The sequence below is a fragment of the Cervus canadensis genome, chromosome X, assembly GCF_019320065.1.
Source record: "Cervus canadensis isolate Bull #8, Minnesota chromosome X, ASM1932006v1, whole genome shotgun sequence".
Classification (NCBI taxonomy): Eukaryota; Metazoa; Chordata; class Mammalia; order Artiodactyla; family Cervidae; genus Cervus; species Cervus canadensis.
The window spans coordinates 67,792,997-67,806,994 of NC_057419.1; the positions used below are offsets into that span (position 1 = coordinate 67,792,997).

At 35.4% G+C, this 13,998-nt stretch overlaps 1 protein-coding gene across 9 annotated transcripts in view; it reads left to right on the forward strand.

The window, feature by feature from the left end:
• DMD (dystrophin) overlaps positions 1-13,998 on the forward strand; it is a 2,532,480-nt gene that overhangs the window by 1,233,821 nt on the left and 1,284,661 nt on the right. For all 9 annotated transcript variants that reach the window (XM_043457704.1, XM_043457699.1, XM_043457698.1 and 6 more), the window contains 4 exons: positions 3,447-3,557; positions 3,960-4,133; positions 8,018-8,173; positions 12,164-12,334. In XM_043457704.1, the coding sequence (XP_043313639.1) occupies positions 3,447-3,557; positions 3,960-4,133; positions 8,018-8,173; positions 12,164-12,334 (612 nt within the window). The remainder of the gene's footprint in view (positions 1-3,446; positions 3,558-3,959; positions 4,134-8,017; positions 8,174-12,163; positions 12,335-13,998) is intronic.

Sequence of the window (13,998 nt, forward strand, 5' to 3'; positions counted from 1 at the left end):
CTATTTGTGATTCTGATCACTTTTAAAATTTAAACTTTAACTTAAGATTAAGAATACTACAATTTTTTTTTCATTTAATACATGGGGTTATTTAATACTTCATTCCCACCTGTATTTCTAGTTATATTTCAGGATGAGCTTTAATTCTCTCTGCATTATTTCAGTTCTGCTAACTCTTCATGTGGTTTAGTGCCCTGTCCACACCTCATCTTCCCTCATTCAAGAATGCATTTGTTTTTAAAGCTCTCATCTCCTTGCACATCCAATATACTCTTTAGGACAGTTAAGTACAAGTAGCAACATGAATTAACTAAAGCAAAAACAAAAATGAGGGAGGGGAGATGGTCATAAGGACATAGGAATGCCTCATGGAAATCAACAGTGAGCATAAAGTTTTTACTCAGGAAAGGATTAGAGCCTGTGTTTTGGTCACTTGTAACAGCAAAGTATCCATTTCTCTAAGGGTTTGTGAATTGAGAAAGGTCAGCTGGATGGTTTCTCTTGGAATCTCCCATGTGATTGTTTTTATTTGTGGGCGGGTACCATGGTGACTTGTAAGCTCAAATGGACTGGACATCCAATATGGCTTCCTCATGTCTAGAAGATGATGCTCCCTGTGAGGTGAAAGCTCTCCTGGGATTCTTTACTGAAACACTTCTCCACAGCCTCACTGTGTGGCTTAGGCTTTTCAGAGCATGTCAGATGGGTTCCAAGAGGGAACCCATGGGTTCCTAAGAGTTGAGTGTTCCAAAAGGGCAGAAGCAAAAGCTGCTAGCTCAGTTAAGAGCTTTTCCCATAAATGGAAAATCATTACTTTTGCTTTGTTTTACCAGTCAAGGCTGTCATAGGGCTAACCTAGATTTAAAGGGGTGAAGAAATAAACTCTGCTCCTTAATGGGAGAATGGTAAGAGGAGCGTATGGTATTGGCACACTTGTTGCAGCCATCTTTGGTAGTTGTTGTCTACTTCAGCCTATGTTTGAAAGCCATCAGTATATTTGTTTATGTGTCTCTTTTTTTCTCTCTCTGGTCATGGGCCTTTGCTCTTCCTAAACTAACAGTGCAAACTAGGGACTTCATAAGCATGGTCTCATACATAAGAAAGTTCCATGCACCCACAGAGCTTGACCAGACTTTCTTCTGTCAGTGCTGAGAGAGAACCTGATGGACCTAACTGGGCATAAGCATTCCTCATGCTATAATTACATGTCTTGGGGGTGGCCAAATATGTGACAGAGACATGGTTGTTAGTGATCCACCATTCTGAAGGGGTGAGCATTTTCCACCTAAGAAGTCAAGACCATAAACTCCCTAAAGCATCTGATGCCCCCAGTGATGCACTAATATGGACCCCTAACCCCAAATTCTTTGGTTCCTAGAGAATATGTGCATACTGCTGTTTCTTATGGAATGTCGTGATTCAACCACTGAAGATATTATATACAGTAAAATATATATATATATAGATAGATTTTCTTGAGTCTTTGCTCTACTTTAAACCAGAATTCTAATCACTTAAATAATTGGCACTTACTTTACCTTTATAATTGTTAGGATCAATATGTTAAGGATTAATATCAAGGTGTATCTGTACATTTATAACCTTGTATTCTGAAAAACTCCTTCACTACTTAACCCACTTTCTTGGAATAATTCTTATTACTCATTTCAGGGCTGTAGTTCTCTTTGGTAACTGCTAAGCAAACTGGTGTTATTTTCCAGTAATATGTACTGCAATTGACTCCAATTGGTGTAAATTAGGTTATGCTAATATGTATTATACAAATTGTTGTGCATGAAAATTTTATGGGTCCTATGGTATACGTTAATCATTTTCTTCTCTTATTTATGATAATCTGGCAATGACTTACATTTAAATTAGTATAATTTGACCAGTAGCTAATTTTTGCTGGATCTGATAGGAAGAGGTGAATGATTTTATCGTTTTTGCCTCTGCACACTGCAGGATGTGACCCACTCCTGTAACTGGCTCAGAAGTGTATAAGTCAAATACAAACATTCTTTTAAATACAACTTGATCATACATGTCTTTTCTTATTTTAAAAAATATAGAAATATGTTTTGGTTATTTAAAGTCTAAAAATCAGTCTCTGTAGGAAGCTATTAAGTATGTATCAGAAAGCAAGGCAGTCGAGACATTTAGCTTCCCTTTCCTAGATACAGAGTTTGTTTGAAATTTAACTGAAATATAGCCCAGAATTTCTGAGTAAAGATCACTATTAAGGAATATTGTCCACATGCAACTTCCTCATTATGACTTATTGCTGCAACAGTTAGCTTTTTTTTTTTAATTAATAATGGCTAACATCTTGCCTTTGGTCAGATTTGAATGTAAATTCAAAGGTAAAAGAATGTAATTTTCACATGTTAGATATAAGTAGATATTTCCTGGGTGTGTCTGTTAGAAACTGTGCTTACAGTGATCACAGAAGTGGGCAGCTCAGATCACCTTCAGTGAAGCTCACAGCCCCCAACTCCAGCCCCTTGCGAATCCAACTGAGCTTTTGAGCTGAGACCACATTCTTTCTAGAAGAGCCCCAACCAGTGACTGAGCATGAGATGAATGTAGGATTTGGCTGTCTCTGTTCAATGTGGGGCTTTTCCAGGATTCCTCACTGGATTAACATAAACCTTGTCAAATCTGCATCACTGTCTGAGGCTCTACCTGGGAGAGCATCCCACCCTTTCAGTAATCTGCTCTGAAGCCTCCCTCAGTCCCTGGAAGGTCCATCTGACACATGTGATATTGACACCTGCTTATGGAAATAATTCAGAAGTTACAAGAAACTATGACAAGATGATAGATTCTAAAATTGTGAAAATGTATGTCATATGCAAAACAACCATATTTTTTTTAAAAAGACATGGGACCGTGATAGTATTCTTTCATCCTGGAACTAACATTTCAAAGATTTGTATACAAGTCCATATTTCCCTTAGCCAGGACTTTTGTGACCAGTTAGACAATAACCACATCTCTTCCAAGCCCTCCTTCTGTTCTTCTCTATCAAGTCCATGACCTTTTAACTTTTTCTTTTTAAATTGTGTTTTTCTTTTGTTGTTGTTGTTGAAGTATAATTGATTTACAGTGTTTCAGGTTGACAGAAAAATGATTCAGTAAAGTATGCTTTTCTTCAAAATAAATAGATACTTCCTACTAAAAATTATATCTGAAATAGCTGTTCATGAACACTGATTCAAAAGGATAATTAATTTGTATTACTAATCTCAATAGGAGATAACTAAGTCATTTCATTTTTTGTAATGTTTGGTAAGTAAAAAAAAATCTGCCTACTGTCATGTTGTAAGAAGCTACATTGTAATAATGTTTTGAGAGAGTTTTTGAATTTCATTTTCTTGGAAAGTGACTTGTTATTTGCAATAACTTGCAGAGCATGCTGACTTATAATGCTGTACTCCCAACAGAAAATCCAGTCTGATTTGACGAGTCATGAGATCAGTTTAGAAGAAATGAAGAAACATTACCAAGGAAAGGAAACTGCTCAACGGGTACTATCCCAAATTGAAGTGGCACAGGTACATATTATTCCATTAACTAAGGACCTTGTTTTAGTTGGATATTAAAATATTGTTTACATTAGACAACTTGCTTATTAACAAATTGAGGTTAAGGGCATTATTTGAAAGCTACAAATGATATATAAATGATACATGCTGTTTTGAATTGTACATTTTTAGGATAAAATAGGGTAATAATTTGTCTTTTATTTAGTATCACATTAAAAATGATTGCTGAATTCTTCTCCCAAATGCATGGGTTCTTTGTGCTGGACAAATGGAAAAAGTGTTGCTTTAGTTTGTTTTTATTTCTATCCTTGTGTATCTTCCAGAATAAAGGAAAATACATTAACAAAAGTATGACTGGTTATTGTTCGGAAGGCAAAATCAAATCCATGTTTTCTTGCACTGTCTTTACAGAAAAAAATGCAAGATGTTTCCATGAAATTCCGATTGTTCCAGAAGCCAGCCAATTTTGAGCAGCGTCTACAGGAAAGTAAGATGATCTTAGATGAAGTGAAGATGCACTTGCCTGCACTGGAAACAAAGAGTGTTGAACAGGAAGTAGTGCAGTCACAGTTAAATCATTGTGTGGTACGTATTGCTGACGGCAGATATGCGGCTACTCCTTGACTCCCTTATTGGAATGAGAACAGTATTTGGTATAAGAACAAAAATGTGCACAAGTGAATTGACAGACAAGAATAAGAACTATTATTGAAATAGTAGCCACTTAATATCTCTTCTGAAAATGTCTCCTTTGAGTCTATAATTTTCCAAGGACTCTGCAGAATATCACCTTTGTTTAATTCTTATGGAACTTTGAAAATATTTTTAAATGGAAATCTTGAAGAAGAACATACTGGTCTGGAAACAGCAACAGCGAAATTATCTGCAATAGTAAAAACGATTCTAGAAATGAGTGCCAAGGAAGCAAAGCAATCCACACAAGTCATCTTTACTTCTCAGGTGAAGGTCGCTCAGTCATGTCTGACTCGGGCTTCTCTGTCCATGGAATTCTCTAAGCAAGAATACTGGAGTGAGTAGCTTTTCCCTTCTCCAGGGGATCTTCCCAACCCAGGGATCAAACCCAGATCTCCCGCATTGCAGGCAGATTCTTTACCATCTGAGCCACCAGGGAAGCCCAAGAAAACTGGAGTGGGCAGCCTATCCCTTCTCCAGGGGATCTTCCCGACCCAAGGATCGAACTGGGGTTTCCTGCATTGCAGGTGGATTCTTTACCAGCTGAGCTGCCAGGCAAGCCCTTAATTCTCAAGGCCACAGGTTAAATGAGAGAATTTAAAGACAAACATTGAGTGCAAAGCAAAAGCAAGATTCCAAGCCAGGCATACTTACTCCAAATCCTAGTATACTTCCATTTAAAGTCAGGCCTGGATATGCAGTGAAATTCTGCCAGACAACCAAGACAGAATAAATAGGTATGGAAGATATGATTAGCCTGTAGTGTAAATCTTCACTACAAGGATTTCGAGTAGTGTTCTTTGCTGCAGTTATTGAAAATTCACCAAGCCAGATGACTTCTCTGATAACATAGAGCTGAATTATGAGGGCATCTACTAGAGTAATACAAGTATTAATATAAATCTAAGTGTACTATGGAGTGTCAAGGTAGAAATCCACATAGAAAACACAGTGCTATTAACATTAAAGGGAAAAAGTTTATCTATTGAGTACTTTGTGCTTAAATATTGTTTCTGCTTCTATTACATAACATGAATGAAAATAAACCCTTAGGTACATTGCCATCATATCATTATGAATGGGAAAATATCATTCTTTGTAAACAAAAATTTTCTTTGTGAAAAATTATGGAATTATTTTTATTCAGCAATATTGCTTAGTAAGGAAAGCTGCATTTTAGTGGCATCATTATTATAAATATTCTTACCCCCAAAAGAAATTTTGAATACAGCTATATATATTAGAGGAATGACAACCCACTCCAGTGTTCTTGCCTGGAGAATCCCAGGGACAGAGGAGCCTGGTGGGCTGCCGTCTATGGGGTCGCACAGAGTCGGGCACGACTGAAGAGACTTAGCAGCAACAGCATATATATTAGATAAGTAACAATGGGAATATATGGGAATATATGTCATCTTATATTTTTTCAAAAAATTGAAAGCAAAATGACCTAAGCACATTATCATCATGGCTAAATATATTCACAGAGGGCAAGCTGTTCATTTTTCTAGGAACAGGTCTCTAATGGTACTTCGTAAGTCTTTTCTGCTAGTCAAAATGAACTGGGGAAAAAAAAAAAAAACACTACCTACAGCTGGGTATTACTATGCCCTGACTCAGCTCAGTACAGAGGAACCAGATTAAAGTGTTTCCTCAATCTGTTTCTCAGGTGATCCAAACAAGTCACCTTTATTTCTCAGGTGAAAGTTATTCAGTTGTGTCTGACTCTCTTGTGACACCATGGACTTTAACCCACCAGGACCCTCTGTACATGGAATTCTCAAGGCAAGAATACTGGAGTGGGTAGCCTTTCCCTTCTCGAGGGGATCTTCCCAACCCACGTATCAAACCCAGGTCTCCCACCCTGCAGGTGGATTCTTTACCGTCTGAGCCACTGGGGAAGCCTAAGAAAACTGAAGTGGGTAGCCCTTCCCCTTCTCCAGGGAATCTTCCCAACCCAGGTATCGAACCCAGGTCTCCCGCATTGCAGGTGGATTCTTTATCATCTGTTTCTGCTTCTGGTTTAAATGTCAGGACCAATTCAGGTCATCCTTCCATAAGGATATATTTTCTTTACAACTTTTGTATTTTTCATTATTAAGATGCTCAGTTACATATATCATAATCATGGTCTTTGCTTTCAAGATTTTTGTTCTGTTAAAGTCTTAAAAACATGAACCCGAACACATGTAAAGACTTATTTCTCTTTCTTAATGATAAATATTTTCTCTATTGAATGAAGTGATGAAAATGGCCATCAGTACTGTGGCTCAGCTGGTTAAGAATCTGCCTACAATGCAGGAAACCTGGGTTGGGAAGATCCCCTGGAGAAAGGAAGGGCTACCCACTCTAGTATTCTGGCCTAGAAAATTTCATGGAATACGTAGTCCATGGGTTTGCAAAGAGTTGGACACGACTGAGCAACTTTCATTTTCATAAAAGTAAATCATTAACATTTTAAAAAGTTTTTTTTTAACATTTAAAATAGTCATTTGGAAATATCTCTGATTCCAGAATTCAGGAATTGAATCCCAGTGTGACAGTTAATGATTTAAATGTTTATAAATACCCAAATATATTTATATTTCCTAAAAGAAGTAAATGAATTAAAAAAAAATGAAAAGCTCAGAAAGAACTCACAAGTATTAATAAAGGAATAATAACAACTTCAAGTGATCACCAAAGGGGGAATTAAGGTGAAAATAGTTTATGTATGTAGCCTTAATGAAGAGGATAATTGCTCAGAGTTCACAAAATGCTTTGTTTTAATTGATTTTAAACTGAAAAGGAAAAAAAAGCATACTCAATTTCTATTCTAACTCCCAAATAACGGTACTTGCAATACCTACTAGCAACTTTATTTCTTAGTGCCAATAAGTATTTGTTGTTCAGACTCACCATTGAACAACTTAATGTGACAATATATAATGTAAATTATTACGTATGCCTGTATACATATACATGTGTACGCATATGCATGCGTACATACACACATACATTCAAACATACATATCTTTCCAAGTAAAGTAGCTACAAGAGAAAGCTATGACACTTGTTTAATGAGAATTTGTTACAGCAGTATACTGTTGTGAACCAATATATGTGTTCTTTATAGTTGTGATGTACTTAAGAGTTTTACATAGTACTTTATATTAGTCTACATTTAATTGATCAGCTCCATTAAGAAAATACATTTATATCATTTAATTAACATTTAAGATTATATTCCCTCCTTTTATATGATTTAATATGTGTTAGAATTACAATCTGGCAATTCAGACATTTGAACCTGACTATAACGTAGCACCCTGAGAACAGTGTCTAGCTTGGCCAACACTGATTCTCTAGTGACTCAAATACTGTCTAGTATAAATAGGCATTCAATAAACACCTGGGGAATGAGTAAATGAAATTTTCCCATGTCACAGCTAGAATTATATAATTACAAAATTTAAAATAGAAGTCATATAGCTTTTAAAAATGATCTTTGTAAGCATGGGCTGAAGAATTAAATATATGCATGATGTACCCTTACTTTGGTAAGCGTAACTGCACAATATGCATGCCTGTGTATGTACATGTAATTACAACTAGAAGCATTAAATCAATAGAAATTTCAAAAGCTAGATATTGATCACAGCTGCAAAATGCTACTCTGTTAAAACTGAAACCATAAAATAGCAATTCAGGTGATCTCTACTCTTTTTTTTTATTAATGATAGTATGAGTCAGACACTATTGCTTATTATTCTGTTTTGTTTTATGTTTTAACTCAGAACTTGTATAAAAGTCTGAGTGAAGTGAAGTCTGAAGTGGAAATGGTGATTAAAACTGGACGTCAAATTGTACAGAAGAAGCAGACGGAAAACCCGAAGGAGCTTGATGAAAGAGTAACGGCTTTGAAGTTGCATTATAATGAGCTGGGAGCAAAGGTGCGTGCTGAAATCATGAACACTGGCCACTTCCCACTTTCCTTCTATATTGTAAACCAAGCGTCAGTAATTATGTGCGATTGATATGTTAGAAAGTCTAAATCATTTACTTCCTACAGATAGATACATGTATACATGGATACAGATATATATACATACAGACATATATACATACATAGAGATATATTCCCATGTGTGATTCTTATTAAGAAACAATAATTAATCAGTGAGTCTCTATGTTCAAGTCCATATTAAAAAATACATAAAACTCAGAGACATTTTTATTGGTCCATCAGATAGTCCTGAAAGAGTTCCATTGTTCTAAACTTGTCCCTTCTTTTCATTGTATATATTTACTTGTGATGACTGGAAGGGTGGTAATTTTATAAACTAAGATGCCTACTTATATTTAGGTACAATGGAGTTGATACATTCTACATAGAAACAGCTTTACTGAGACCAATGGGGAGAAAAGAGTCTATTAATATTTTTACAGCTCAGGTTCCCAATTTTATTTAATATAACAACATCAATGAGAAAATTGTCACTTCATCTTAGACACAAATGTAAATGCTTGCCCACATTTGAGAACTAGCCATGCAAAGGCAGAATTGTAATATTGCACCCTGAAAGTAGACTGAAGGTTATGACCTAAAGCTATGAATTGCAAATTACTTATCACTGAGAGAAAGTGAATTTTAGATTTAAATGAAAATCTGAAAATAGCGATTCTTATTAGTTGACAGTCTGAAACCATAAACACTGGTCACTTCCCACTTTCCTTATATATTGTTAAGCAAGAGTCAGTAATTATGCACAATTGATATCTTAAAAAATCTAAATTATTTAGTTTATTTTAAAAACCTTCTAATTTATATTTCACATATTTTGAAAGAGTCTGCTTTTTCAAGTATAAATTATTGCCTGGGCCTTTTCTTTGCCTTGAAGAATTTGTACAAGGTCTTTGCAAGAGTAAATTCAACATAAATAATGTAGAATAAATCACTTGGAATTTAGAACAGTAAAAATGACATTAGAAGACTATTAGTGCCCTGAGTTGATTATTATTAAGGAGTGAATGGTTCTTCTGAGGATGTAAAGACCTATTTATTCCCGAAAATACATATTTGAAAGTGTATGTTTATCTACCCATTTGGCACTAAGTAGTATCATTAAAGCAAAATGAACGATTACTAAGAAATCATACTTAGTTTTAAAAACATGACAGAACACTGCAAAAAATGTAGGGCAGGCATTTATTTTTGAAATAAAGATTTAGAAACATTAGTGGTAAAGGGAATATGTATACATATCATATTACAGAAAATGGCAAAGTCACATATTTCCTTTCTGAGAAAAAAATTGTCCATATTTAAATCTTCCAAGCACCTTCAGCAGTGATGGTTTTATTTTATGAAAACAAAGGAAATGGGATATCTTAATATATTATCATTTTATATAAATATGCAAGTCATTCTATTTTAATCATCTTCAGAATTTATATCATTTTTACTTGCCTCAGTTCAGTCTATATATATTAATTTTTGTATTAATCAGCTTAGGCTGCCATGCCAAAATACCATAGAGTATGTGACTTAAACAAGAATATTTTGTTTCTCACAGTTCTGGAGGCTTAGAAGTTCAAGATCAAGGTGTCAGTCTAGTAAGGACCTTTATCCTGGCTTGCAGAAAGCCACTTTCTTACTGTGTTCTCCCATGATGGAGAGGGAGGGAGAGTAGGAGGGATTGGTGGGGGGTGGGGAGGGAAGAAGAGGATGAGAGGGATGGGAAGAGTGGGAGGGATAACTTTTCCTTCCTCTGCTAGTAGGGCCATAATCTTATCTGATTAGGGTCACATCCTCATGATTTCATTTAACCTTAATTACTTTCTAAACACCCTGTATTCAAATACAGGTCACATGGGGGCTTAGGTTTCAACTTATCGATTTGCGGGGATTTCAGTTCCATCCATGACCCCTTTTCTTGAAACAGTTTTATTAGTTTGATTAATATCACCAGCTTAGCTTAATTGTTCATTGACTAAAAATCAAAGAGTTTCTTATCTAAAGCTATTTCATTTCATCAAGAGATATTACACCTAGGAACATAGATATAATAATACTTACAGTTCCTTATATGGCCCCTGTATACTTTAAATTATATGACAATATACATAAATAGCAATGCTCATTGCAACCTCAAATGTTCATACTCAAACTTTCAATATTCATGTCAGCCTCACATACATGTTTAAGTGTTCATGAAACGGTGATGGCTGAAAGTTTCTACTGCAGGTGGCACTATTTTAAATGTATCATTTCTCCACCAAAAAAAGAAAAAGTGTAAAACTCAATTTTCCTTAAGATGGCAGTATCTCCTGTTTTATTAAAAAACTATTTAGCTGGATATAAACAAAATCAAATAAATGAAAATAAATAAAGCATGAGCTCTGGGAAGACAGAATTTCTTTGAAATACTGAATCTAGAATTCTTTTCTATCAATAATGCATAGAAAAAATAACTATGCATAGAAACACACCATGAAGGTGTATATTTTTTCCTGCTGCACACAAATAAAATCCTTACACTCAAAATGGCAAATGCTTTCACTTCTCTGAAGGGAAGAATAGAAGGAAAAATCTGTAAAACAAACGTTGAATCTGCAGCTTCAACAACTAAATTTTTTTTTAATGTGTGCCCACCTCTGTTAAAGAAGCAAATTTTGTTGAGTATTTGTAATTTGTCTCAAAATTTCAGGGTATTTCTTTTCATTGCAGCGTTTAATTAAAATCTTCACTGTGGCATTTCTTCATGCTTATGGCTGCATTACTGCTTGTAAATTATATATATGTATATATATTGGGGGTGGGGTGGTTCCCTGGTGGCTCAGTGGTAGAGAATCCATCTCTAAGCAGGAAATGTGGGTTCGACCTCTATCTCTGAGTCGGAAAGATCCCCTGGAGAAGGAAATGGCAACCCACTCCAGTATTCTTGCCTGGGAAATCCCATGGACAGACGAGCCTGGTGGGCTACAGTCCATGGGGTACCTAAAGAGTCAGACATGACTTGGAGACTAAACAGCAACAAAATATATATGTGTGTATATCTTCTCAGAGCTAATATATCATTGATTTTTATTTATTCTATTTTTGTTTACACACCCACATATATATCAGGAGATAATAGATTCTGGGCTTTTTATTAAAGCCAACCAACCCATTCCTAAGATGTAAGAACATCAGAAGAGTGGTGGAGAAACACAAATTTGTTCATTCTCTGTGTAAGAACATGGACGAATTTGACTTTGAGAGTCTTAGTTTTAAACACTGAGAACTGAAACACAGGATTAAGTCATGATTTTCAGAGTAAAATTGTGTTATGGTGCCAACTTTTTTTACTCTCTTTAAATGATAAATTAACGTTTAAGGAGAAAGTGACCTATTCTTCGTGTTGTTTTTGTGAAAAAATGAGACATTTCAAAGATGCAATGACAGTAAAATCGACTGTTCTAAATATTTTACAAATACCTTTGCCTCTGGAGAGAAATAGTATTCTTTGCCCATTTTGATTACTTAACAGCAAGGGCAAGCCTCATTTGTATATAGAGGATTGTAAATGTTGCCCATCTCTTTGACAGATGACTGAGGATTTTCTAAAAGAAACATGCCATGTCTTCGGTTTGACTTATATCATTTTATTTATTTAAAAACTGTGGCCATAAATTAATTTTATTTATATTAGAGAAAATAGTAGTAGCTTTTCTTTCTCCCTGATACAGGATGCTACCTTTTGGATAAAGGATCTCATCTTTCATAGACTGTGTTTATTCACTATTAATATTCAGAATATGTAATGTTTCTAAAATATGATTTTTTTCAAGAAGAAGGTTATTTTAAAATGACAAAAATATGAAAGTTCTAATCAAGTAGCTATAATCAAACTTGAATTGAAAAAGTAAACCAAAGGACATTTTATGGTCATTCTTTTCAGGTAACAGAAAGAAAGCAACAGTTGGAGAAATGCTTGAAATTGTCCCGTAAGATGCGAAAGGAAATGAATGCTTTGACAGAATGGCTGGCAGCTACAGATATGGAACTGACAAAGAGATCAGCAGTTGAAGGAATGCCTAGTAATTTGGATTCTGAAGTTGCCTGGGGAAAGGTAAAACCTATATCACTGAAGGTTATTTTTAGCATATATGAAGATACAGTGCAATATGATTTTTTAAGGAGCTGTTAATGTACAATAATAGAACCATAAATATTATCATGCTTCATTTTCCCTTCCCTCAAAAATTTATCAGTAGTTGAACTGTATATTTCAGAATCACAATAAAGCCAATGGGAACCTTCAGCCAGATTTTCTCCAATGGTTATTTAGTATTAGGTAGGTTCTGAATAAGTCCTTAAAATATATATATATATACATCATTAGTCAGAAAGTCAGTTCAAAGGTGTGACTCTGTGTTCCCTAGCTTGCTTAAGAGAAACTATTCAGATGGACCCCATTGCCATGAGGAAGGCAAAGATGCGGAGACTTCAGACAGTTAGGCTGGACAAACTTGCAAGATGAGCAAATTATTGATGTCACAATCATAAAAAAAGAAAAAAATCTCACGGGGTCTTTATGGCCCCTGTCATTTCTACCACCAAACAGCCCTGGGTTTCCTTTAATCCTCAGCTTGTAGATTCTTAATGTTTCTCTGACAACTGTCAGACATCATTGTGCTCTACAATTCAAGGTCAAAGCACCAATAGCTTAATTTTTTTTTTTCAGTTGACATATTACTGGATTACTTGAAAGTATGTTGATATAAACTAAATAGTTGATATTAATAGTGTGTTTTCACCTTAAACTTTGCCAAGCCACTGGGCATTTAGAAAAAAATAAATCATAGCACAATCTGCTCCCTCAATTTTTATTTAAATTTAACAAACACATGCCTGCATTAACTATATGTTTAAGAGATCTGTGCTTTATTTTTTTTTTATTTTTATTTTTTTTATTATTATTATTTTTTTCCAGTGGGTTTTGTCATACATTGATATGAATCAGCCATGGATTTACATGTATTCCCAATCCCGATCCCCCCTCCCACCTCCCTCTCCACCCGATTCCTCTGGGTCTTCCCGGTGCACCAGGCCGGAGCACATGTCTCATGCATCCCACCTGGGCTGGTGATCTGTTTCACCATAGATAGTATACATGCTGTTCTTTTGAAATATCCCACCCTCACATTCTCCCACAAAGTTCAAAAGTCTGTTCTGTATTTCTGTGTCTCTTTTTCTGTTTTGCATATAGGGTTATCGTTATCACCTTTCTAAATTCCATATATATGTGTTAGTATGCTGTAATGTTCTTTATCTTTCTGGCTTACTTCACTCTGTATAATGGGCTCCAGCTTCATCCATCTCATTAGGACTGGTTCAAATGAATTCTTTTTAATGGCTGAGTAATATTCCATGGTGTATATGTACCACAGCTTCCTTATCCATTCATCTGCTGATGGGCATCTAGGTTGCTTCCATGTCCTGGCTATTATAAACAGTGCTGCGATGAACATTGGGGTGCACGTGTCTCTTTCAGATCTGGTTTCCTCAGTGTGTATGCCCAGAAGTGGGATTGCTGGGTCATATGGCAGTTCTATTTCCAGTTTTTTAAGAAATCTCCACACTGTTTTCAATAGCGGCTGTACTAGTTTGTTAAATGCACCATTTTCTTAGCTAGAGTGTCCTTTCCTCTCTAGATCTCACTGGAGATGTCTAGTCATCATTCAGCAACAGTTTCAGGTGCCCCTTCTCATTGGAAGCATTTCCTAACCATCC